The 27,717-nt window shown below is 33.0% G+C and overlaps 1 protein-coding gene and 1 long non-coding RNA gene across 8 annotated transcripts in view; one reads left to right on the forward strand and one right to left on the reverse strand.

Annotated features, from left to right (window-relative positions):
• LOC119609390 overlaps window positions 1-27,717 on the forward strand; it is a 98,001-nt gene that overhangs the window by 59,677 nt on the left and 10,607 nt on the right. The gene's annotated exons all lie outside the window — the stretch shown is intronic.
• The window catches only part of LOC119609388 (potassium voltage-gated channel protein eag), a 103,158-nt gene that overhangs the window by 35,464 nt on the left and 39,977 nt on the right, over window positions 1-27,717 (reverse strand). For 4 of the 7 annotated variants that reach the window (XM_037964143.1, XM_037964147.1, XM_037964142.1 and 1 more), the window contains exons 3-4: window positions 23,905-24,017; window positions 14,594-14,653 (exon numbers count right to left, since the gene is read on the reverse strand). In XM_037964143.1, the coding sequence (XP_037820071.1) occupies window positions 14,594-14,653; window positions 23,905-24,017 (173 nt within the window). The remainder of the gene's footprint in view (window positions 1-14,593; window positions 14,654-23,904; window positions 24,018-27,717) is intronic. The other 3 variants (XM_037964146.1, XM_037964145.1, XM_037964144.1) reach the window with 2 other exon arrangements.

Below are 27,717 nucleotides of genomic sequence, written 5' to 3' on the forward strand. Positions count from 1 at the left end.
AGTTTAGCCAGAAAATGGACTTTTAGGTTTTCACTCAAAAAATCGAATTTTGGTAGGAAATAAAAGTGATCGCAGATTTTCATCGGATTGGCCCTAGCTCCTCTAGTTTAGCCAGAAAATGGACTTTTAGGTTTTCACTCAAAAAATCAAATTTTGGTAGGAAATAAAAGTGATCACAGATTTTCATTGTTTTGGCCCTAGCTCCTCTAGTTTAGCCAGAAAATGGACTTTTAGGTTTTCACTCAAAAAATCGAATTTTGGTAGGAAATAAAAGTGATCACAGATTTTCATCGGATTGGCCCTAGCTCCTCTAGTTTAGCCAGAAAATGGACTTTTAGGTTTTCACTCAAAAAATCGAATTTTGGTAGGAAATAAAAGTGATCACAGATTTTCATCGGATTGGCCCTAGCTCCTCTAGTTTAGCCAGAAAATGGACTTTCAGGTTTTCACTCAAAAAATCGAATTTTGGTAGCAAATAAAAGTGATCACAAATTTTCATTGTTTAGGCCCTAGCTCCTCTAGTTTAGCCAGAAAATGGACTTTTAGGTTTTCATTCAAAAAATCGAATTTTGGTAGGAAATAAAAGTGATCACAGATTTTCATTGCTTAGGCCCTAGCTCCTCTAGTTTAGCCAGAAAATGGACTTTTAGGTTTTCACTCAAAAAATCGAATTTTGGTAGGAAATAAAAGTGATCACAGATTTTCACTGTTTAGGCCCTAGCTCCTCTAGTTTAGCCAGAAAATGGACTTTTAGGTTTTCACTAAAAAAATTGAATTTTGATAGGAAATAAAAGTGATCACAGATTTTCATTGTTTAGGCCCTAGCTCCTCTAGTTTAGCCAGAAAATGGACTTTTAAGTTTTTACTCAAAAAATCGAATTTTGTTAGAAAATAAAAGTGATCACAGATTTTCATTGTTTATTTCCTCTAGTTTAGCCAGAAAATGGACCTTTAGGTTTTCACTCAAAAAATCGAATTTTTGTAGGAAATAAAAGTGATCACAGATTTTCATTGTTTTGGCCCTAGCTCCTCTAGTTTAGCCAGAAAATGACTTTTAGGTTTTCACTCAAAAAATCGAATTTTTTTAGGAAATAAAAGTGATCACAGATTTTCATTGTTTTGGCTCTAGTTTAGCCAGGAAATGGACTTTAAGTTTTCACTCCAAAAATCAAATTTTGGTAGGAAATAAAAGTGATCACAGATTTTCATCGGATTGGCCCTAGCTCTTCTAGTTTAGCCAGAAAATGAACTTTGAGGTTTTCACTCAAAAAATCGAATTTTGGTAGGAAATGAAAGTGATCACAGATTTTCATTGTTTTGGCCCTAGCTCCTCTAGTTTAGCCAGAAAATGGACTTTTAGGTTTTTTTAGGTTTAGGATTTTTTTTTTAGGAAATAAAAGTGATCACAGGTTTTCATTGTTTTGGCTCTAGTTTAGCCAGGACATGGACTTTTAAGTTTTCACTCAAACAATCGAATTTTGGTAGGAAATAAAAGTGATCACAGATTTTCATTGTTTTGGCCCTAGCTCCTCTAGTTTAGCCAGAAAATGGACTTTAGGTTTTAACTCAAAAAATCGAATTTTGGTAGGAAATAAAAGTGATCACAGATTTTCATCGGTTTGACCCTAGCTCTTCTAGTTTAGCCAGAAAATGAACTTTGAGGTTTTCACTCAAAAAATCGAATTTTGGTAGGAAATGAAAGTGATCACAGATTTTCATTGTTTTGGCCCTAGCTCTTCTAGTTTAGCTAGAAAATGGACTTTTAGGTTTTCACTCAAAAAATCGAATTTTGGTAGGAAATAAAAGTGATCACAGATTTTCATCGGTTTGGCCCTAGCTCTTCTAGTTTAGCCAGAAAATGGACTTTTAGGTTTTCGCTCACAAAATCGAATTTTGGTAGGAAATAAAAGTGATCACAGATTTTCATCGGTTTGGCCCTAGCTCCTGTAGTTTAGCCAGAAAATGGACTTTTAGGTTTTCACTCAAAAAATCGAATTTTTTTAGGAAATAAAAGTGATCACAGATTTTCATCGCATTGGCCCTAGCTCTTCTAGTTTAGCTAGAAAATGGACTTTTAGGTTTTCACTCAAAATATCGAATTTTGGTAGGAAATGAAAGTGATCACAGATTTTCATCGGTTTGGCCCTAGCTCTTCTCGTTTAGCCAGAAAATGGACTTTTAAGTTTTCACTCAAAAAATTGAATGGTAGGAAAAAAAGTGATCACAGATTTTCATTGTTTTGGCCCTAGCTCCTCTAGTTTAGCCAGAAAATGGACTTTTAGGTTTTCACTCATAACATCGAATTTTGGTAGGAAATAAAAGTGATCACAGATTTTCATCGGATTGGCCCTAGCTCCTCTAGTTTAGCCAGAAAATGGACCTTAAGGTTTTCACTCAAAAAAAATTGAATTTTGGTAGGAAATAAAAGTGATCACAGATTTTCATTGTTTAGGCCCTAGCTCCTCTAGTTTAGCCAGAAAATGGACTTTTAGGTTTTCACTCAAAAAATTGAATTTTGGTAGGAAATAAAAGTGATCACAGATTTTCATTGTTTTGGCCCTAGCTCCTCTAGTTTAGCCAGAAAATGGACTTTTAGGTTTTCGCTCAAAAAATCGAATTTTGATAGGAAATAAAAGTGATCACAGATTTTCATCGGATTGGCCCTAGCTCCTCTAGTTTAGCCAGAAAATGGACTTTTAGGTTTTCACTCCAAAAATCAAATTTTGGTAGGAAATAAAAGTGATCACAGATTTTCATTGTTTTGACCCTAGCTCCTCTAGTTTAGCCAGAAAATGTACTTTTAGGTTTTCACTCAAAAAATCGAATTTTGGTAGGAAATAAAAGTGATCACACATTTTCATTGTTTTGGGCCCTAGCTCCTCTAGTTTAGCCAGAAAATGGACTTTTAGGTTTTCACTTGAAAAATCGAATTTTGGTAGGAAATAAAAGTGATCACACATTTTCATTGTTTAGGCCCTAGCTCCTCTAGTTTAGCCAGAAAATGGACTTTTAGGTTTTCACTCAAAAAATCGAATTTTGGTAGGAAATAAAAGTGATCACAGATTTTCACTGTTTAGGCCCTAGCTCCTCTAGTTTAGCCAGAAAATGGACTTTTAGGTTTTCACTCAAAAAATCGAATTTTTTTAGGAAATAAAAGTGATCACAGATTTTCATCGCATTGGCCCTAGCTCTTCTAGTTTAGCTAGAAAATGGACTTTTAGGTTTTCACTCAAAATATCGAATTTTGGTAGGAAATGAAAGTGATCACAGATTTTCATCGGTTTGGCCCTAGCTCTTCTCGTTTAGCCAGAAAATGGACTTTTAAGTTTTCACTCAAAAAATTGAATTTTGGTAGGAAAAAAAGCGATCACAGATTTTCATTGTTTTGGCCCTAGCTCCTCTAGTTTAGCCAGAAAATGGACTTTTAGGTTTTCACTCATAACATCGAATTTTGGTAGGAAATAAAAGTGATCACAGATTTTCACTGTTTAGGCCCTAGCTCCTCTAGTTTAGCCAGAAAATGGACTTTTAGGTTTTCACTAAAAAAATTGAATTTTGATAGGAAATAAAAGTGATCACAGATTTTCATTGTTTAGGCCCTAGCTCCTCTAGTTTAGCCAGAAAATGGACTTTTAAGTTTCCACTCAAAAAATCGAATTTTGGTTGGAAATAAAAGTGATCACAGATTTTCATTGTTTAGGCCCTAGCTCCTCTAGTTTAGCCAGAAAATGGAGTTCTAGGTTTCCACTCAAAAAATCGAATTTTGATAGGAAATAAAAGTGATCACAGATTTGCATTGTTTTGGCCCTAGCTCCTCTAGTTTAGCCAGAAAATGGACTTTTAAGTTTTCATTAAAAAAATCGAATTTTGGTAGGAAATAAAAGTGATCACAGATTCAAACAGATCATCGGTTTGGCCCTAGCTCCTCTAGTTTAGCCAGAAAATGGACTTTTAAGTTTTTACTCAAAAAATCGAATTTTGTTAGAAAATAAAAGTGATCACAGATTTTCATTGTTTTGGCCCTAGCTCCTCTAGTTTAGCCAGAAAATTGACTTTTAGGTTTTCACTCAAAAAATCGAATTTTGGTAGGAAATAAAAGTGATCACAGATTTTCATTGTTTAGGCCCTAGCTCCTCTAGTTTAGCCAAAAAATGGAATTTTAGGTTTTCACTCAAAAAATCGAATTTTGATAGGAAATAAAAGTGATCACAGATTTTCATTGTTTAGGCCCTAGTTCCTCTAGTTTAGCCAGAAAATGGAGTTCTAGGTTTCCACTCAAAAAATCGAATTTTGATAGGAAATAAAAGTGATCACAGATTTTCATTCTAACTGCTGTAGTTTAGCCAGAAAATGGATTTTTAAGTTTTCACTCAGAACATCAAATTTTGGTAGGAAATAAAAGTGATCACAGATTTTCATTGTTTTGGCCCTAGCTCCTCTAGTTTAGCCAGAAAATAGACTTTTAAGTTTTTGCTCAAAAAATCAAATTTTGGTAGGAAATAAAAGTGATCACAGATTTTCATTGTTTTGGCCCTAGCTCCTCTAGTTTAGCCAGAAAATGGACTTTTAAGTTTTTGCTCAAAAAATCGAATTTTGGTAGGAAATAAAGGTGATCACAGATTTTCATTGTTTTGGCCCTAGCTAGTTTTCACTAAAAAAAAATCGAATTTCGGTAGGAAATAAAAGTGATCACAGATTTTCATTGTTTTGGCCCTAGCTCTTCTAGTTTAGCCAGAAAATGGCCTTTTAAGTTTTCACTAAAAAAAATCGAATTTTGGTAGGAAATAAAAGTGATCACAGATTTTCATTGTTTTGGCCCTAGCTCCTCTAGTTTAGCCAGAAAATGGACTTTTAGGTTTTCACTCAAAAAATCGAATTTTGGTTGGAAATAAAAGTGATCACAGATTTTCATTGTTTAGGCCCTACCTCCTCTAGTTTAGCCAGAAAATGGAGTTCTAGGTTTTCACTCAAAAAATCGAATTTTGCTTGGAAATAAAAGTGATCACAGATTTTCATTGGATTGGCCCTAGCTCCTCTAGTTTAGCCAGAAAATGGACTTTTATGTTTCCACTCAAAAAATCGAATTTTGGTAGGAAATAAAAGTGCTCACAGATTTTCATTGTTTTGGCCCTAGCTCCTCTAGTTTAGTCAGAAAATGGACTTTTAGGTTTCCACTCAAAAAATCGAATTTTGGTAGGAAATAAAAGTGATCACAGATTTTCATTGTTTAGGCCCTAACTCCTCTAGTTTAGCCAGATAATGGACTTTTAGGTTTTCACTCAAAAAAATCGAATTTTGGTAGGAAATAAAAGTGGTCACAGATTTTCTTTGTTTTGGCCCTAGCTCCTCTAGTTTAGTCAGAAAATGGACTTTTAGGTTTCCACTCAAAAAATCGAATTTTGGTAGGAAATAAAAGTGATCACAGATTTTCATCGGATTGGCCCTAGCTCTTCTAGTTTAGCCAGAAAATGGACTTTTATGTTTTCACTCAAAAAATCGAATTTTGGTAGGAAATAAAATTGATCACAGATTTTAATTGTTTTGGCCCTAGCTCCTCTAGTTTAGCCAGAAAATGGACTTTTAGGTTTTCACTCGAAAAATCGAATTTTGGTAGGAAATAAGTGATCACAGATTTTCATTGTTTTAGCCCTAGCTCCTCTGGTTTAGCCAGAAAATGGACTCTAGTTCAGGTAGAAAATGTGATCATAGTTGGTTATACTTTTTGTGTTAAACAATTTTTTCAAGTGTTAATATGCAACAGCTACTAGCGATGTTTAACAGACTTTAACTGCCTATTGCTGGCATACAAAATGGTGTCAGCTTCCAATATTTCCTTTCAACACTTAGGCATATTAATGTTTTGTTACACATACCTAGTGAAGTATACATTTAGGGGGGTGAATATATTATGGCAGTTGTTTTATTAGCTAATTAGTGAGTGAGTGGTTTTTGGCGTCTTTTTCTCCCCGCTTTTTTTGCTTAATGGTTGTTTTTAGAGGTATGGCAAATGCTTTTTCGTTGCTGTTGGATGAAATCCTGCAGCGGATGTATCATTTATTGATTAAAATGCAGTGGTAGCAGAGTTACAAAAAGAAAATGTTAGTAATTAGTGAAATTTAACATTCACAGTCTCTAGGGCTTAATAAATACATTTTCTTTAAAGAAGAATTTTAATTAGTTTGTCTCGGTTTCACATCGTTTGGAAAAGACAAATTAGTAGCGAGTGTAATGTAAGAAAATCCTTTAGTATTAATTTTCTAAAATTGCTTTAGTTTCCGGCCAATTTTGCTATTTGTTTTCTAAAAATTTCTAACAGTTTATTTTCTAGCAAAACAATAAAACTAGTGAAATGAAAAACTACAACCAAAAACAAAAATTAAAGAAACTTAGTTCGAAAATAATACCAATTGACCTCAATTTGTATGTATGTGTCATTTTAACAATTGCTGTTGTTGTTTTCTTTTTCCGTTCAACACTTGTTTTTCTATAAAAACAATAGTAGTCATGGTGGAAAATAGGGAAAGAAGGTTGGTTAGAGTCAAAAACTAAAGGAAAAAACATGTGTTAAACAAAGTTTTCATTTATAGTTTTTTGCATACAAATAAATAACTCATACATATGTAACATATTTTAACCTTTGGCATCCTTTTTTCTCTATTTTTTTATTAATACTTTCTTTGTGAATAACAAAAATGTTCAAAAATATATGAATGACTGCATGAATGAATGTCTATATAAATAAATTTTAGTTGTATGAATGAAGAAAAAAAAAAAATAACAACAACACAATGTGTGTTAAGTAGTTTTTGCAACCGGGGTGATTTGTTTTTCTGCTACAAATAGTGTTAGTTGTAGTTATTAAGTTAGCTTAACAGGTGGAGAAAAATAAAAGAAACAGAACTAGAATAGAACTAGAACAGAACTAGAACAGAACTAGAACAGAACTAGAACAAAACTAGAACAGAACTAGAACAAAACTAGAACTGAACTAGAACAGAACTAGAACAGAACTAGAACAAAACTAGAACAGAACTAGAACAGAACTAGAACAGAACTAGAACAGAACTAGAACAGAACTAGAACAGAACTAAAACAGAACTAGAACAGAACTAGAACAAAACTAGAACAGAACTAGAACAGAACTAGAACAGAACTAGAACAGAACTAGAACAAAACTAGAACAAAACTAGAACAGAACTAGAACAGAACTAGAACAGAACTAGAACTGAACTAGAACAGAACTAGAACTAGAACAGAACTAGAACAGAACTAGAACAGAACTAGAACAGAACTAGAACAGAACTAGAACAGAACTAGAACAGAACTAGAACAGAACTAGAACAGAACTAGAACAGAACTAGAACAGAACTAGAACTAGAACAAAACAAGAACAGACACTAGAACAGAACTAGAACAGAACTAGAACAGAACTAGAACAGAACCTAGAACAAAACTAGAACAGAACTAGAACAGAACTAGAACAGAACTAGAACAGAACTAGAACAGAACTAGAACAGAACTAGAACAGAACTAGAACAGAACTGGAACAGAACTAGAACAGAACTAGAACAGAACTAGAACAGAACTGAACAGAACTTGAACAGAACTATAACAGAACTAGAACAGAACTAGAACCAGAACTAGAACAGACTAGAACAGAACTAGAACAGAACAGAACTAGAACAGAACTAGAACAGAACTAGAACAGAACTAGAACAGAACTAGAACAGAACTAGAACAGAACTAGAACAGAACTAGAACAGAACTAGAACAGAACTAGAACAGAACTAGAACAGAACTAGAACAGAACTAGAACAGAACTAGAACAGAACTAGAACAGAACTAGAACAGAACTAGAACAGAACTAGAAAGAACTAGAACAGAACTAGAACAGAACTAGAACAGAACTAGAACAGAACTAGAACAGAACTAGAACAGAACTAGAACAGAACTAGAACAGAACAGAACTAGAACAGAACTAGAACAGAACTAGAACAGAACTAGAACAGAACTAGAACAGAACTAGAACAGAACTAGAACAGAACTAGAACAGAACTAGAACAGAACTAGAACAGAACTAGAACAGAACAGAACAGAACTAGAACAGAACAGAACTAGAACAGAACTAGAACAGAACTAGAACAGAACTAGAACAGAACTAGAACAGAACTAGAACAGAACTAGAACAGAACTAGAACAGAACTAGAACAGAACTAGAACAGAACTAGAACAGAACTAGAACAGAACTAGAACAGAACTAGAACAGACTAGAACAGAACTAGAACAGAACTAGACAGAACTAGAACAGAACTAGAACAGAACTAGAACAGAACTAGAACAGAATAGAAGACTAGAAGAGAACTAGAAACAGAACTAGAACTGAACTAGAACTGAACTAGAACAGAACTAAAACAGTACTAGAACAGTACTAGAACAGAACTAGAACAGAACTAGAACAGAACTAGAACAGAACTAGAACAGAACTAGAACAGAACTAGAAACAGAACTAGAACAGAACAGACCTGGGATAAATGCATTAAATGTGTTAATGCATTAACAATTTTTTCTACATTAAAAAAAATTAATGTTAATGCAAGTTTATTGCATTAACATTAACATGGGTACATTTAATGCATTAAATTTGCATTAACATTAAATATTTTTAAATTTAATGCATTAATTTTACATTAACATTAAATATTTGTGAAATTAATGCATTAATTTTGCATTAACATTAAATATTTTTGAATTTAATGCATTAATTTTTCCTTAACATTAAATAATAAATAATAAAATTAATGCATTAATTTTCCATTAACATTAATGTATAAAATAATTTATAAAAATAAGAATACAGCGCTAAAGATCTCGGTCTAACTAAATTCAAGTAAAATTGAATGTGTTAAAGTCCTTTCTAATAAGTCCTATACTCGATAATACATATTAGAAGAATAGTATCACTTCCCAGATATTCTTTTTTTAGTTTATTTTGTTAAAGTCCTTTCGAATAAGTCCTATACACGATAATACTTATTAGAAGAATAGTATCACTTCCCAGATATGCCTTTTTTAGTTTATTTTGTCTGTGAAATCTTATATAAATATCATATTTAAAACACACAAGTTTGAATGGAATATAGGAGTTATTAGAAAGGAATTTAACCTATTTAATATTAATTGTATTTAGTTAGATCGAGGTCTTTTGTGCTGTATTTTTATTTATGTTTATCAATTTTTATATATATTAACGTTAATGGAATATTAATGCATTAATTTTATTGCTTATTTAATGTTAATGTAAAATTAATGCACTAAATTCAGATATATTTAATGTTAATGCAAAATTAATGCATTAATTTCAAAAATATTTAATGTTAATGTAAAATTAATGCATTAAATTCAAAAATATTTAATGTTAATGGAAATTTAATGCATTAAATTTTACAAATTTAATGTTAATGCAATATTTTTTACATTAAATTAATTTTTTTTTTAATTTAATGTTAATGCAAAATTAATGGAAATCGCCCAGGTCTGGAACAGAACTAGAACAGAACTAGAACAGAACTAGAACAGAACTAGAACAGAACTAGAACAGAACTAGAACAGAACTAGAACAGAACTAGAACAGAACTAAAACAGATCTAGAACAGGACTACAACAGAACAAAAACAGAACTAACTCAAACAAGAACCTTGTTTACTTAATCTTCTGCCACTCCTTGTTTGAAACTTTATAAAAAATAACACACCTGCTCACCATTTATTGCTACGAAAGGTTTATTTTTATTTGCTTTTTGTTTTGTTATATGTTAGATTTTTTCCTCATTGCGGTTTTTAACAATATCTACCCCTCAAGTGGTCTTACAACATGATTTGTTTTCTATTTTTTTCCGTTCATTTTTCTTCAACGTGCCACATGCTCTCATTTGAATTTTTTCTTATACGTTTGTGGTTTTTTTGTTGTGTTTTTTTGTTATTGCCTCCAGATAACAAAATTGTTTTTAACATAACAAAAATATCTTTAAATAAACAAAAACCCAAAGAGTATGTAAAATATATTCCTACATGCTACATTTATTAAAGTATTTTTCGACTCTTAAGCAGGAACGGCAAAAAGGAATTTATGTATGTATACATGTTGTTAACAATATGTTGTCTCTTTGCCGGGGAGTCTGCTAACATCTTTGTTACTTTGTAAGTGTCATCTCAATTTCTTTTTCTAAGGGTTTCTTAGGGACTTTTGAAATATCTTTTCGGCCTGGCCAATTATTGAATGTTTGTCTTCTTTATTTCTTTGCTGTTTTTCTTTTGATTTTTTGTTGGTTGACGTTTCAACACAAAGCTTCCTGTTGCATTTAGGCAGGCTAAATGTGGTTTTTAATGTGTTTGTTGTTTTATATATAGGGTTTAATTGCCCTCAATATGGCCACCTTATGCTGTAGAGTTTTCTATATTGTTTTAGATAAAAATCTAAGACGGTTGCTAGTTTAAGTTGTTTTTCGTAGTTAAAACAGATGACAAGAAGAACAAAAAATATAAATACGGCCACTTAAGTTTTGTTTGCTTTTCCTAAGAGAACATGTTTGTTTATCAAATAGTTTGGAAAAAAGGGTCAAAGAGTTCTTTAGAATCTCAATAAAGGAACAGCAAAATGGAAAGAGCCTCGATTGAACTAAAACAGATGTAGAAAACAATACTAAAACAGAACTAGAAACAAACATAGAGTAGAACTAGAAGATAACTAGAACAGAAATAGAACAGAACTAGAACAGAACTAGAACAGAACTAGAACAGAACTAGAACAGAACTAGAACAGAACTAGAACAGACTAGAACAGAACTAGAACAGAACTAGAAACAGAACTAGAAACAGAAACTAGACAGAACTAGAACAGAACTAGAACAGAACTAGAACAGAACTAGAACAGAACTAGAACAGAACTAGAACAGAACCAGAACAGAACCAGAACAGAACCAGATCAGAACCAGATCAGAACCAGATCAGAACCAGATCAGAACCAGATCAGAACCAGAACAGAACCAGAACAGAACCAGAACAGAACCAGAACAGAACCAGAACAGAACAGAACTAGAACAGAACTAGAACAGAACTAGAACAGAACTAGAACAGAAATAGAACAGAACTAGAACAGAACTAGAACACGAACTAGAACAGAACTAGAACAGAACTAGAACAGAACTAGAACAGAACTAGAACAGAACTAGAACAGAACTAGAACAGAACTAGAACAGAACTAACAGAACAACAGAACTATAACAGAACTAGAACAGAACTATAACAGAACTAGACAGAACTAGAACAGAACTAGAAACAGAACTAGAACAGAACTAGAACAGAACAGAACTAGACAGAACTAGAACAGAACTAGAAACAGAACTAGAACAGAACTAGAACAGAACTAGAACAGAACTAGAACAGAACTAGAACAGAACTAGAACAGAACTAGAACAGAACTAGAACAGAACTAGAACAGAACTAGAACAGAACTAGAACAGAACTAGAACAGAAACTGAAACAGAACTAGAACAGAACTAGAAAGAACTAGAACAGAACTAGAACAGAACTAGAACAGAACTAGACAGACAAGAACTAGAACAGAACTAGAACAGAACTAGAACAGAACTAGAACAGAACTAGAACAGAACTAGACAGAACTAGAACAGAAACTAGAACCGAACTAGAAGAGAAACTAGAACAGCACTAGAACAGCACTAGAACAGAACTAGAACAGAACTAGAACAGAACTAGAACAGAACTAGAACGAACTAGAACCGAACTAGAACAGAACTAGAACAGAACTAGAACAGAACTAGAACAGAACCAGATTCAGAACCAGAATCAGAACCAGATCAGAACCAGATCAGAACCAGAACAGAAACAACAGAACCAGACAGAACCAGATCCAGAACCAGAACAGAACCAGAACAGCAGAACCAGGAAAACCAAGAACAGAACCAGAACAGAACAGAACCTAGAACAGAACTAGAACAGAACTAGAACAGAACTAGAACAGAACTAGAACAGAACTAGAACAGAACTAGAACAGAACTAGAACAGAACTAGAACAGAACTAGAACAGAACTAGAAGCAGAACTAGAACAGAACTAGAACAGAACTAGAACAGAACTAGAACAGAACTAGAACAGAACTAAACAGAACTAGAACAGAACTAGAACAGAACTATAACAGAACTAGAACAGAACTAGAACAGAACTAGAACAGACTAGAACAGACTAGAACAGAACTAGAACAGAACTAGAACAGAACATAGAACAGACAGAACTAGAACAGAACTAGAAACAGAACTAGAACAGAACTAGAACAGAACTAGAACAGAACTAGAACAGAACTAGAACAGAACTAGAAAGAAACTAGAAAGAACTAGACAGAACTAGAACGAACTAGAAACAGAAACTAGAACAGAATAGAAAGAACTAGAACAGAACTAGAACAGAACTAGAAAGAACTAGAACAGAACTAGAACAGAACTAGAACAGAACTCGAACAGAACTAGAAACAGAACTAGAACAGAACTAGAACAGAACTAGAACAGAACTAGAACAGAACTAGAACAGAACTAGACCAGAACTAGAACAGAACTAGAAGAACTAGAACAGAACTAGAACTAACAGAACTAGAACAGAACTAGAACAGAACTAGAACAGAACTAGAACAGAACTAGAACAGAACTAGAACAGAACTAGAACAGAACTAGAACAGAACTAGAACAGAACTAGAACAGAACTAGAAAGAACTAGAACAGAACTAGAACAGAACTAGAACAGAACTAGAACAGAACTAGAACAGAACTAGAACAGAACTAGAACAGACTAGAACAGAACTGGAACAGAACTAGAACAGAACTAGAATAGAACTGGAACAGAACTAGAACAGAACTGGAACAGAACTAGAACAGAACTAGAACAGAACTAGAACAGAACTAGAACAGAACTAGAACAGAACTAGAACAGAACTAGAACAGAACTAGAACAGAACTAGAATAGAACTAGAACAGAACTAGAACAGAACTAGAACAGAACTAGAACAGAACTAGAACAGAACTAGAACAGAACTAGAACAGAACTAGAACAGAACTAGAACAGAACTAGAACAGAACTAGAACAGAACAGAACTAGAACAGAACTAGAACAGAACTAGAACAGAACTAGAACAGAACTAGAACAGAACTAGAACAGAACTAGAACAGAACTAGAAAAGAAACTAGAACAGAACTAGAACAGAACTAGAACAGAACTAGAACAGAACTAGAACAGAACTAGAACAGAACTAGAACAGAACTAGAACAGAACTAGAACAGAACTAGAACAGAACTAGAACAGAACTAGAACAGAACTAGAACAGAACTAGAACAGAACTAGAACAGAACTAGAACAGAACTAGAACAGAACTAGAACAGAACTAGAACAGAACTAGAACAGAACTAGAACAGAACTAGAACAGAACTAGAACAGAACTAGAACAGAACTAGAACAGAACTAGAACAGAACTAGAACAGAACAGAACTAGAACAGAACTAGAACAGAACTAGAACAGAACTAGAACAGAACTAGAACAGAACTAGAACAGAACTAGAACAGAACTAGAACAGACTAGAACAGAACTAGAACAGAACTAGAACAGAACTAGAACAGAACTAGAACAGAACTAGAACAGAACTAGAACAGAACTAGAACAGAACTAGAACAGAACAGAACTAGAACAGAACTAGAACAGAACTAGAAACAGAACAGAACTAGAACAGACAGAACTAGAACCAGAACAGAACTAGAACAGAACTAGAACCGACTAGAACAGAACAGACCTAGAACAGAACTAGAACAGAACTAGAACAGAACTAGAAACAGAACTAGAACAGAACTAGAACAGAACTAGAACAGAACTTAGAACAGAACTAGAACAGAACTAGACACAGAACTAGAACAGAACTAGAACAGAACTAGAACAGAACTAGAACAGAACTAGAACAGAACTAGAACAGAACTAGAACAGAACTAGAACAGAACTAGAACAGAACTAGAACAGAACTAGAACAGAACTAGAACAGAACTAGAACAGAACTAGAACAGAACTAGAACAGAACTAGAACAGAACTAGAACAGAACTAGAACAGAACTAGAACAGAACTAGAACAGAACTAGAACAGAACAGAATTAGAACAGAACTAGAACAGAACTGAACTAGAACTATGTTTTATAGTCCAATTTGTAGACCATTCGAAAAAGGTCGTCGTGTGTTACCGTTATTTTATTTTTTTTATTATGCTTAAATTTTCATTATTTATTGCATTTTAAATTTAATTATCAATTAGGCAGCTGTAATTCATTACACTTGCATTTGGGTCAAACCTGTGTTTAACTATGACAATAGTAATTTATATATTTTGTTTATTAAAAATTTTGTCATTAGTTTAATAATAAATATCATAAATTATTAATTAAAAAGTTCAAAAAATTTCAAATAAAATAATGTTCATAAATAATTAAATAAGTGTTTTTAATAATAATAAATAATAACAATAATAATAATTAAAAAAGAAGAATAAAATTTACTTGTTTTGCTACCTGGTAAAACTTTGCCAAACTGTGTCAAAGCGCAGCCACATTGTAAATCTGCAAATATGTATCAATTGGAAAATTGTTTTTGTGTTTTTTTTTGTTGGAAAATTTTATTAATCATAAAACCAATTTTTAATGATTTAGCAGTTTTTGATAACACACGGGCAAAAGTTATGGGAAAATTTGTTAATTTCAATTATGAAACCAGTATTTTAACGTGTTAGCTGTTTTAGTAGTTGAAATGGTTATAAATATGTTGAAGACCACAAACATACACATAGACATAAACTACTATATTACTTTTTATATACAAACTACCAAAATAGTGTAAAGGATATACAAGGATCTCTATACTCAATACATTACCATTTAATTGGTTTCACAAAACCCATCTGTTTTATACGTACGAAAGCAAAAACACTTTATACTTCAATAAATTCATTATAAGGCTTACATACGAATACATTAATGTGTATTTGGCAAATTTTGCATTTAACCTTTTTATGCTTTTTGCATATTCAGTAGTAGAATAATAATGTTTATTACTAATCTGAGCGCAGTATTAAACAGGGGTTAATAAATTTAAATTTACAGCAATGGTTTATAGTCAGGTTTATATAATTGAACTAGATCAGGACTAGAACATAACTAGAACATATCTAGAACTAGAACTGAACTAGACCTGAACTAGAACTGAACTAGAACTGAACTAGAACTGAACTAGAACTGAACTAGAACTGAACCAGAACTGAACTAGAACTGAACTAGAACTGAACTAAACTAAACTAGAACTGAACTAGAACTGCACCAGAACTGCACTAGAACTGCATTAGAACTGAACTAAAACTGACTAGAACTGAACTAGAACTGAACTAGAAACTGAACTAGAACTGAGCTAGACTGAACTAGAACTGAACTAGAACTGAACTAGAACAGAACTAGAACAGAACTAGAGCAGAACTAGAACAGAACTTGAACAGAACTAGAACAGAACTGACACTAGAACAGAACTAGAACAGAACTAGAACAGAACTAGAACAGAACTAGAACAGAACTAGAACAGAACTAGAACAGAACTAGAACAGAACTAGAACAGAACTAGAACAGAACTAGAACAGAACTAGAACAGAACTAGAACAGAACTAGACAGAACTAGAACAGAACTAGAACAGAACTAGAACAGAACTAGAACAGAACTAGAACAGAACTAGAACAGAACTAGAACAGAACTAGAACAGAACTAGAACAGAACTAGAACAGAACTAGAACAGAACTAGAACAGAACTAGAACAGAACTAGAACAGAACTAGAACAGAACTAGAACAGAACTAGAACAGAACTAGAACAGAACTAGAACAGAACTAGAAGAGAACTAGAACTGAACTAGAACTAGAACTGAACTAGAACTGAACTAGAACTGAACTAGAACTGAACTAGAACTGAACTAGAACTGAACTAGAACTGAACTAGAACTGAACTAGAACTGAACTAGAACTGAACTAGAACTGAACTAGAACTGGAACTGAACTAGAACTGAACTAGAACTGAACTAGAACTGAACTAGAACTGAACTAGAACTGAACTAGAACTGAACTAGAACTGAACTAGAACTGAACTAGAACTGAACTAGAACTGAACTAGAACTGAACTAGAACTGAACTAGAACTGAACTAGAACTGAACTAGAACTGAACTTGAACAGAACTAGAACAGAACTAGACAGAACTTGAACAGAACTAGAACAGAACTAGAACAGAACTAGAACAGAACTAGAACAGAATTAAAACAGAACTAGAAAACTAGAACAGAACTTGAACAGAACTAGAACAGAACTAGAACAGAACTAGAACAGAACTAGAACAGAACTAGAACTGAACTAGAACTGAACTAAAACTGAACTAGAACAGAACTTGAACAGAACTTGAACAGAACTAGAACAGAACTAGAACAGAATTAGAACAGAACTAGAACAGAACTAGAACAGAACTTGAATAGAACTAGAACAGAACTAGAACAGAACTAGAACTGACTAGAACTGAACTAGAACTGAACTAGAACTGAACTAGAACTGAACTAGAACTGAACTAGAACTGAACTAGAACTGAACTAGAACTGAACTAGAACTGAACTAGAACAGAACTAGAACAGAACTAGAACAGAACTAGAACAGAACTAGAACAGAACTAGAACAGAACTAGAACAGAACAGAACTAGAACAGAACTAGAACAGAACTAGAACAGAACTAAACAGAACAGAACTAGAACAGAACTAGAACAGAACTAGAAACAGAACTAGAACAGAACTAGAACAGAACTAGAACAGAACTAGAACAGAACTCGAACAGAACTAGAACAGAACTAGCACAGAACTAGAACAGAACTAGAACAGAACTAGAACAGAACTAGAACAGAACTAGAACTAGAACAGAACTAGAACAGAACTAGAACAGAACTAGAACAGAACTAGAACAGAACTAGAAAGAACTAGAACAGAACTAGAACAGAACTAGAACAGAACTAGAACAGAACTAGAACAGCACTAGAACAGAACTAGAACAGAACTAGAACAGAACTAGAACAGAACTAGAACAGAACTAGAACAGAACTAGAACAGAACTAGAACAGAACTAGAACAGAACTAGAACAGAACTAGACAGAACTAGAACAGAACTAGAACAGAACTAGAACAGAACTAGAACAGAACTAGACAGAAAAGAACTAGAACAGAACTAGAAAAGAACTAGAACAGAACTAGAACAGAACTAGAACAGAACTAGAACAGAACTAGAACAGAACTAGAACAGAAACTAGACAGAACTAGAACAGAACTAGAACAGAACTAGAAAACTAGAACAGACTAGAACAGAACTAGAACATAACTAGAACAGAACTAGAACAGAACTAGAACAGAACTAGAACAGAACTAGAACAGAACTAGAACAGAACTAGAACAGAACTAGAAACAGAACTAGAACAGAACTAGAACAGAACTAGAAACAGAACTAGAACAGAACTAGAACAGAACTAGAACAGAACTAGAACAGAACTAGAACAGACTAGAACAGAACTAGAACAGAACTAGAACAGAACTAGACAGACTAGAACAGAATAGAACAACAGACAGAACTAGAACAGAACTAGAACAGAACTAGAACAGAACTAGAACAGAACTAGAACAGAACTAGAACAGAACTAGAACAGAACTAGAACAGAACTAGAACAGAACTAGAACAGAACTAGAACAGAACTAGAAAGAACTAGAAACAGAACTAGAACAGAACAGAACAGAATAGAACAAAACTAGAATAGAACTAGAACAGAACTAGAACAGAACTAGAACAGAACTAGAACAGAACTAGAACAGAACTAGAACAGAACTAGAACAGAACTAGAACAGAACTAGAACAGAACTAGAACAGAACTAGAACAGAACGAGAACTAGGCTAGACTATTGATAGATGGAATATACTATAGACTAGACTATCGAGTAGGCTATAGACTAGAAGATAAAATCGACTATAGATTAAATTATAGGTAAGTGTAGACTATAGACTAGACTTTATACTACACTATAGATTATGGACGAGATAATAGACTAGACTATATACAAGATTATATAAACTAAACTATATACTAGACCATAAACCAGACTATATAATATACTTCAGCCATTTTACTTCTCCTTCCCCTTTGCATTGTCTAAACAATGTATTGCATAGACTATCAATTTTATTTTTCTTGCTACCAAATTAAAATCAATACAAATTCATTTATTTTTCATCAATAAATAATGTTTGACCTATTTTGCTTACTTTGTACCTGGCAATTATTTCAATATTATTTCTACATTATTTTAGTTTATTATTCGTATTTGTTAATTCAAAATTTAGCATATAATCATAGTAATTGATTGCATAATTAACATGTTTTTACAGAAATGCACACAAAGAACTTTTCTATACAACTAATTAAAGTTTAGCAGAATTTTAATTAGTTTATAGAATTACATATTACAAATACATATTTTGAATGTATATATTAGGGGTAAATGAAATTTTAGTTTCGACAACCATGCAAGTTAGGGAACATGTGTAATGAAGGACATCTACAAACATCTACATGGAAGCTTAATTAAATACCACACATAAGAGAAAAGTTTAGAGAAATTTTGGTTGGTTTGGAATAGGAGTAAGCCATGATTAAATAGATAACAAGTTAAAATGGGAGAAAATGTAAGGAAAATATTTAGTTTATGTATACAAAAACTGTCAGAGATATTAGCTTAAATAATAGCCAAAATAGCAAACTATTACAAAGTTTCCAACACCTAAAAGCAGGCTTTAAAATATTTAAACTTTTTGATTAAACTTTGCGCAAAAACTTCCTTAAACTTCATTTTCTTATTCCCTTTGCTGCCTTAAAGTAGCCTTTACTTTTCCTTAAGCCTACACGTATACTTTTTATTTTATAATCTTTATTAATCTCCATAAATCCTTTTATTATTTAACATAAACACGTGCAAAAATGAGGGATTGTATTCATATTTTTGCCATAAAATCTTAGGGAAATTTCTGATACAAACACATTTGCTTATTTGTTACTCATAACATAAAAATTTTCCTGCATAAAGTATGCTACAAAATTTGCATAAATAAATATTTTTTCTTGTCTGAGACAAGCCTGCAGTTTTAAGTAGCTATTACATATATTTGTTTTCATGGCTAAATAAAAATCTACAATTTATGATTTAATTTGCTTAAAAAAGTTTAACATAACTGCTAGGATAATAAAGAAAATAGTTTGGAACTAGTGCCTACTTTAAGGCAACTTTCATAAAAAGCAATAAAAAAGCAGATGCTGTATAAAAATATTACAAAATATATATAGACTCAGTTATAGTTTGATTTATAGTTAAGATCATAATCCGAGATAGTGACCAGAAAGAAAAGGCCGATTTATAGTTTTTTCACCAGATAAATAGTCAATACTACTTACTATATATTCTGGTTTATACTAAAAACTGTAAAGTCTAGTCTATAGTCTAGTCTATAGTCTAGTCTATAGTCTAGTCTATAGTCTTGTCTATAGTCTAGTCTATAGTCTAGTCTATAGTCTAGTCTAGTCTATAGTCTAGTCTATAGTCTAGTCTAGTCTATAGTCTAGTCTATAGTCTAGTCTATAGTCTAGTCTATAGTCTAGTCTATAGTCTAGTCTATAGTCTAGTCTATAGTCTAGTCTATAGTCTAGTATATAGTCTAGTCTATAGTCTAGTCTATAGTCTAGTATATAGTCTAGTCTATAGTCTAGTCTACAGTCTAGTCTATAGTCTAGTCTATATTCTAGTCTATAGTCTAGTCTATAGTCTAGTCTATAGTCTAGTCTATAGTCTAGTCTATAGTCTAGTCGATAGTCTAGTCTATAGTCTAGTCTATAGTCTAGTCTATAGTCTAGTCTATAGTCTAGTCTATAGTCTAGTCTATAGTCTAGTCTATAGTCCTAGTCTATAGTCTAGTCTATAGTCTAGTCTATAGTCTAGTCTATAGTCTAGTCTATAGTCTAGTCTATAGTCTAGTCTATAGTCTAGTCTATAGTCTAGTCTATAGTCTAGGTCTATAGTCTAGTCTATAGTCCTAGTCTATAGTCTAGTCTATAGTCTAGTCTATAGTCTAGTCTATAGTCTAGTCTAATAGTCTAGTCTATAGTCCTAGTCTATAGTCTAGTCTATAGTCTAGTTAGTCTAGTCTAGTAGTCTAGTCTAGTAGTCTAGTCTAGTCTAGTCTAGTCTAGTCTAGTCTAGTCTAGTCTAGTCTAGTCTAGTCTAGTCTAGTCTAGTCTAGTTCTAGTCTAGTCTAGTCTAGTCTAGTCTAGTCCTAGTCTAGTCTAGCTAGTCTATAGTCCTAGTCCTATAGTCTAGTCTATAGTCTAGTCTATAGTCTAGTCTATAGTCTAGTCTATAGTCTAAGTCTATAGTCTAGTCTATAGTCGATCTATAGTCTAGTCTATAGTCTAGTCTAGTCTAGTCTAGTCTATAGTCCTAGTCTATAGTTCTAGTTCTAGTGCTTCTAGTTCTGTTCTAGTTCTATTCTAGTTCTGTTCTAGTCTCTTCTAGTTCTGTTCTAGTTCTGTTCTAGTTCTGTTCTAGTTCTGTTCTAGTTCTGTTCTAGTTCTGTTCTAGTTCTGTTCTAGTTCTGTTCTAGTTCTGTTCTAGTTCTGTTCTAGTTCTGTTCTAGTTCCTGTTCTAGTTCTGTTCTAGTTCTGTTCTAGTTCTGTTCTAGTTCTGTTCTAGTTCTGTTCTAGTTCTGTTCTAGTTCTGTTCTAGTTCTGTTCTAGTTCTGTTCTAGTCGAGTTCGGTTCTAGTTCTGTTCTAGTTCGGTTCTAGTTCTGTTCTAGTTCTGTTCTAGTTCTGTTCTAGTTCTGTTCTAGTTCTGTTCTAGTTCTGTTCTAGTTCTGTTCTAGTTCTGTTCTAGTTCTGTTCTAGTTCTGTTCTAGTTCTGTTCTAATTCTGTCTAGTTTCTGTTCTATTCTGTTCTAGTCTGTTCTAGTTTTGTTCTAGTTCTGTTCTAGTTTCTGTTCTAGTTCTGTCTAGTTCTGTTCTAGTCTGTCTAGTTCTGTTCTAGTTCTGTTCTAGTTCTGTTCTAGTTCTGTTCTAGTTTCTGTTCTAGTTCTGTTCTAGTTCTGTTCTAGTCTGTTAGTTCTGTTCTAGTTCTGTTCGAGTTCTGTTCTAGTTCTGTTCTAGTTCTGGTCTAGTTCTGTCTAGTTCTGTTCTAGTTCTGTTCTAGTTCTGTTCTAGTTCTGTTTCTAGTTCTGTTCTAGTTCTGTTCTAGTTCTGGTCTAGTTCTGGTCTAGTTCTGTTCTAGTTCTAGTTTGTTCTAGTTCTGTTCTAGTTCTGTTCTAGTTCTGTTCTAGTTCTGTTTAATTAAATTTTTTCCTTTCTTTAATTTTCAAAACCTTTTCATTATTTTCAGTTATTTCCTCTGGTGTTTTCTTTTAATTATATTACTTCCTTATCTTTGCTTTAGCATACTTTTAGGCATTTTCCGTTTTTTTGTTAATATCTGCCTAAATCTATAAATATTATCACAGTTTTTTGCTTGCTATTAGATTAATATCGATAGCAATTGTTTTTAAACGTTTAAGCTGTATGTTTTGATTTCTTAAAGCTTATTGTAGCATACTTTTGAGCTGTTGGACTAGTTGTCTCTATATAGTTATAAGTTATGCTATTTTCTAAATCCTTCAGTTAGTTTTTTTTGCGATTTTTGTCAAACAAATCTTTTATTTCTTTAGTTTTTTAACATTATTTGTTATTTTTGTTTTCTAGTTTAAAATATTTGACGTCAGCACTCTATTGTTCTTTTTTTCGTAGTTTCCAATACTGTATAGTAAACTAGTTTCTATAGTGTTTTTTTTTTAGCACCAAAGGCAGCCAGGGGTAGGGAGGGAAGCATAAAATAAAATTGTGCTCTTTTTTATGGTTTAAGCAGCAAATAGCAATTGCAGCAGCAACAGCAGCAGTAGCAACTAAAACCATAAAAATAAATTGCACAAACACATGACTGCACTTGAGGAATATATTATACACTGAACAAAATGTTTGTATTTAACGTACTAACGTGCTTCAGAGTCATTTAAAAATCTGGTGATTTCTCTAACTGTAATTTATTTCATTTTCTCCCTTTATTTGCAGTATTTACCCAAACAAATTTATTACTTTTTGAACCCAAAAACAACAACAAATATAAACATTTTGATGGTAAAAATTTTTCCCATATGTCTAGATCGCTAAATACTAACTTAATGCACTTTTTTGCTTTAAATTTTTTAACGTCAGTTTGTAGCTTGCTACTGTTGCTTCAGCACACCTTATGGACACAGGTGCTATAAAAAAGATTATGTTAGGAGTGACAGTAAAATATATGCAAAATACTTTAAACCTTTAAAAGGTACTCACAGAAAAATAAATAAAAATCCCAGGAAAATGGGATTTATTAACAAAATCGAACTAGAACTAGAACAGAACTAAAAAAGAACTACAGCAGAACTAGAACAGAACTAGAAAGGAACTAGAACAGAACTAGAACAGAACTAGAACAGAACTAGAACAGAACTAGAACAGAACTAGAACAGAACTAGAACAGAACAGAACTAGAACAGAACTAGAACAGAACTAGAACAGAACTAGAACAGAACTAGAACAGAACTAGAACAGAACTAGAACAGAACTAGACAGACTAGAACAGAACTAGAACAGAACTAGAACAGAACTAGAACAGAGCTAGAACAGAACTAGAACAGAACTAGAACAGAACTAGAAAGAACTAAACAGAACTAGAACAGAACTAGAACAGAACTAGAACAGAACTAGAACAGAACTAGAACAGAACTAGAACAGAACTAGAAACTAGAACAGAACTAGAACAGAACTAGAACAGAACTAGAACAGAACTAGAACAGAACTAGAACAGAGCTAGAACAGAACTAGAACAGAACTAGAACAGAATTAGAAACAGAACTAGAACAGAACTAGAACAGAACTAGAACAGAACTAGAACAGAACTAGAACAGAACTAGAAAAACAAACTAGAACAAAACTAGAACAAAACTAGAACAAAACTAGAACAGAACTAGAACAGAACTAGAACAGAACTAGAACAGAACTAGAAACAGAACTAGAACAGAACTAGAAAACTAGAACAGAACTAGAAGAACTAGAACAGAACTAGAACAGAACTAGAACAGAACTAGAACAGAACTAGAACAGAACTAGAATAGAACTAGAACAGAACTAAGAACAGAACTAGACAGAACTAGAACAGAACTAGAACAGAACCTAGAACAGAACTAGAACAGAACTGAACTGAACTTAAACTGAACTTAAACTGAACTTAAACTGAGCTTAAACTGAACTTAAACTGAACTTAAACTGAACTTAAACTAAACTTAAACTGAGCTAAAACTGAACTAGCAACTTAACTAGAACTGAACTACTAAATAAAAATAATATTAAATTAAAGTTTTTTGAAGTTTTCTAAAGTTTCGGAATATTAGCTTCTATTTTTCTCCTGTAGCCATTTTTAAAGGGAATCCTGCAGCGTTTAGCCAAACCTAAAGCAAAATTCTTGAGTCATGTTTATCACTATTTCAAAATATTTATTTTAATTGAGCGGCAATAGTTCTGATATAAAAGACTTTTAGCTTAAAAAGGGGGTAAATAGATGGTTGTAAAAAGGTACCAACTTTAGCCTACAAAATGTAAAGAAGGTTTGAATAATAACCTTTGCCTTTCCTTTTCTCTCTTTTACTTACTGTTCTTTTTATATAATAAAATTTCAAATTGGTCCTGTTGTTGATTTTCCAAGGTGTATTCCAAACGGGCCACCGTTTCTTTATCTGTCAGCTCGCCATACATGAAACCACATCTGCAAAAAATGGAAATGGGGGGAAAACACATAAAATTGCAATTACAGAGAAATACATTAACATTTGTTTTTGCAATATTAATTTGTTTATTTAACACGACAAACAAAAACAGAAAAAACAATAAAATTAAATGGTTTAAATAAAAAACCAGCTACTTGTCAATAGGTTTAATTATTAACCGCCAACAGGTTGAAGTGAAAAAGAGCTTAACTGTCAAGATTTTACAAAAGCTACTTCATAATAACTACAGCGAACTTGAGAGTTCTGTAGGAAAGGTAGATTTTTTTAAATTTGTTGTTAGGTTTTGATATATTGTATGTTAAGCTCTTTTTCCTTTCGGCTTCTGTTAAATTTTTGCTAAAAATTAATATAACAATTAATATTTAAACATGAATATCGTTACAATTTTTTGTTTTTTAACGCAATTACTTTTGTTTCATGGCAAACGAAATAATGTTTAATTAATAATTAAAACGGAATGAATAATCAATAACAAATAAAAACAAATATATTTTTCTCCTCTAGTTGTACTCGTAGTCAGTTTCAGTTCTGTTCTAGTTCTGCTCTAGTTCTGTTCTAGTTCTGTTCTAGTTCTGTTCTAGTTCTGTTCTAGTTCTGTTCTAGTTCTGTTCTAGTTCTGTTCTAGTTCTGTTCTAGTTCTGTTCTAGTTCTGTTCTAGTTCTGTTCTAGTTCTGTTCTAGTTCTGTTCTAGTTCTGTTCTAGTTTTGTTCTGGTTCTGTTCTAGTTCTGTTCTAGTTCTGTTCTAGTTCTGTTCTAGTTCTGTTCTAGTTGTGTTCTAGTTCTGTTCTAGTTCTGTTCTAGTTCTGTTCTAGTTCTGTTCTAGTTCTGTTCTAGTACTTTTCTAGTTCTGCTCTAGTTCTGTTCTAGTTCTGTTCTAGTTCTGTTCAAGTTCTGTTCTAGTTCTGTTCTAGTTCTGTTCTACTGTTCTAGTTCTGTTCTAGTTCTGTTCTAGTTCTGTTCTAGTTCTGTTCTAGTTCTGTTCTAGTTCTGTTCTAGTTCTGTTCTAGTTCTGTTCTAGTTCTGTTCTAGTTCTGTTCTAGTTCTGTTCTAGTTCTGTTCTAGTTCTGTTCTAGTTGTGTTCTAGTTCTGTTCTAGTTCTGTTCTAGTTCTGTTCTAGTTCTGTTCTAGTACTTTTCTAGTTCTGCTCTAGTTCTGTTCTAGTTCTGTTCTAGTTCTGTTCTAGTTCTGTTCTAGTTCTGTTCTAGTTCTGTTCTAGTTCTGTTCTAGTTCTGTTCTAGTTCTGTTCTAGTTCTGTTCTAGTTCTGTTCTAGTTCTGTTCTAGTTCAGTTCTAGTTCTGTTCTAGTTCAGTTCTAGTTCTGTTCTAGTTCAGTTCTGGTTCAGTTCTAGTTCAGTTCTAGTTCTGTTCTAGTTCTGTCTAGTTCTGTTCTAGTTCTGTTCTAGTTCTAGTTCTGTTCTAGTTCTGTTCTAGTTCTGTCTAATTATGTTCTAGTTCTGTTCTAGTTCTGTTCTAGTTCTGTTCTAGTTCTGTTCTAGTTTGTTCTAGTTCTGTTCTAGTTCTGTTCTAGTTCTGTTCTAGTTCTGTTCTAGTTCTAGTTCTGTTCTAGTTCTGTTCTAGTTCTGTTCTAATTATGTTCTAGTTCTGTTCTAGTTCTGTTCTAGTTCTGTTCTAGTTCTGTTCTAGTTCTGTTCTTTCTAGTTCTGTCTGTTCTGTTCTAGTTCTGTTCTAGTTCTGTTCTAGTTCTGTTCTAGTTCTGTTCTAGTTCTGTTCTAGTTCTGTTCTAGTTCTGTTCTATTCTAGTTCTTTCTAGTTCTGTTCTAGTTCTGTTCTAATTAGTTCTATTTCTGTTCTAGTTCTGTTCTAGTTCTGTTCTAGTTCTGTTCTAGTTCTGTTCTTTCTGTTCTAGTTCTAGTTCTGTTCTAGTTCTGTTCTAGTTTCTAGTTCTAGTTCTAGTTCTGTTCTAGTTTCTGTTCTAGTTTGTTCTAGTTCTCTGTTCTAGTTCTGTTTAGTTCTGTTCTAGTTCTCTTTCTTTAGTTCTCTTTCTGTTCTAGTTCTGTTCTAGTTCTGTTCTAGTTCTGTTCTAGTTCAGTTCTAGTTCTGTTCTAGTTCTGTTCTAGTTCTGTTCTAGTTCTAGTTCTGTTCTAGTTCTGTTCTAGTTCTGTTCTAGTTTGTTCTAGTTCTGTTCTAGTTCTGTTCTAGTTCTGTTCTAGTTCTGTTCTAGTTCTGTTCTAGTTCTGTTCTAGTTCTGTTCTAGTTCTGTTCTAGTTCTGTTCTAGTTCTGTTCTAGTTCTGTTCTAGTTCTGTTCTAGTTCTGTTCTAGTTCTGTTCTAGTTCTGTTCTAGTTCTGTTCTAGTTCTGTTCTAGTTCTGTTCTAGTTCTGTTTCTAGTTCTGTTCTAGTTCTGTTCTAGTTCTGTTCTAGTTCTGTTCTAGTTCTGTTCTAGTTCTGTTCTAGTTCTGTTCTAGTTCTGTTCTAGTTAGTTCTAGTTCTGTTCTAGTTCTGTTCTAGTTCTGTTCTAGTTCTGTTCTAGTTCTGTTCTAGTTCTGTTCTAGTTCTGTTCTAGTTCTGTTCTAGTTCTGTTCTAGTTCTGTTCTAGTTCTGTTCTAGTTCTGTTCTAGTTCTGTTCTAGGTCTGTTCTAGTTCTGTTCTAGTTCTGTTCTAGTTCTGTTCTAGTTCTGTTCTAGGTTCTGTTCTAGTTCTGTTCTAGTTCTGTTCTAGTTCTGTTCTAGTTCTGTTCTAGTTTCTGTTCTAGTTCTGTTCTAGTTCTGGTCTAGTTCTGTTCTAGTTCTGTTCTAGTTCTGTTCTAGTTCTGTTCTAGTTCTGTTCTAGTTCTGTTCTAGTTCTGTTCTAGTTCTGTTCTAGTTCTGTTCTAGTCTTCTAGTTCTGTTCTAGTTCTGTTCTAGTTCTGTTCTAGTTCTTTCTAGTTCTGTTCTAGTTCTGTTCTAGTTCTGTTCTAGTTCTGTTCTAGTTCTGTTCTAGTTCTGTTCTAGTTCTGTTCTAGTTCTGTTCTAGTTCTGTTCTAGTTCTGTTCTAGTTCTGTTCTAGTTCTGTTCTAGTTCTGTTCTAGTTCTGTTCTAGTTCTGTTCTAGTTCTGTTCTAGTTCTGTTCTAGTTCTGTTCTAGTTCTGTTCTAGTTCTGTTCTAGTTCTGTTCTAGTTCTGTTCTAGTTCTGTTCTAGTTCTGTTCTAGTTTGTTCTAGTTCTGTTCTAGTTCTGTTCTAGTTCTGTTCTAGTTTTTTCTAGTTCTGTTCTAGTTCTGTTCTAGTTCTGTTCTAGTTCTGTTCTAGTTCTGTTCTAGTTCTGTTCTAGTTCTGTTCTAGTTCTGTTCTAGTTCTGTTTAGTTCTGTTCTAGTTCTGTTCTAGTTCTGTTCTAGTTCTGTTCTAGTTCTGTTCTAGTTCTGTTCTAGTTCTGTTCTAGTTCTGTTCTAGTTCTGTTTGTTCGTTCTAGTTCTGTTTCTAGTTCTGTTTATAGTTCTTTTATAGTTCTGTTTTAGTTCTGTTTTAGTTCTGTTTTAGTTCTGTTTTAGTTCTGTTTTAGTTCTGTTTTAGTTCTTTTATAGTTCTGTTTTAGTTCAGTTCTTGTTCAGTAATAATCATTTCTGGTTCAAGTACTATAGAAATTGGTTTTGCCGTGGCGTATGATTATATTTCATTAAAAAATATATTAAAAAAATATTCTCATACGCACCGTTTTATATTTTTTTCTTTTGGCTCTTTTGTG

This window comes from Lucilia sericata, unplaced genomic scaffold (assembly GCF_015586225.1).
Source record: "Lucilia sericata isolate MDLA Ls3-8-SP2 unplaced genomic scaffold, ASM1558622v1 Contig000973F_arrow, whole genome shotgun sequence".
In the NCBI taxonomy this organism is placed as follows: Eukaryota; Metazoa; Arthropoda; class Insecta; order Diptera; family Calliphoridae; genus Lucilia; species Lucilia sericata.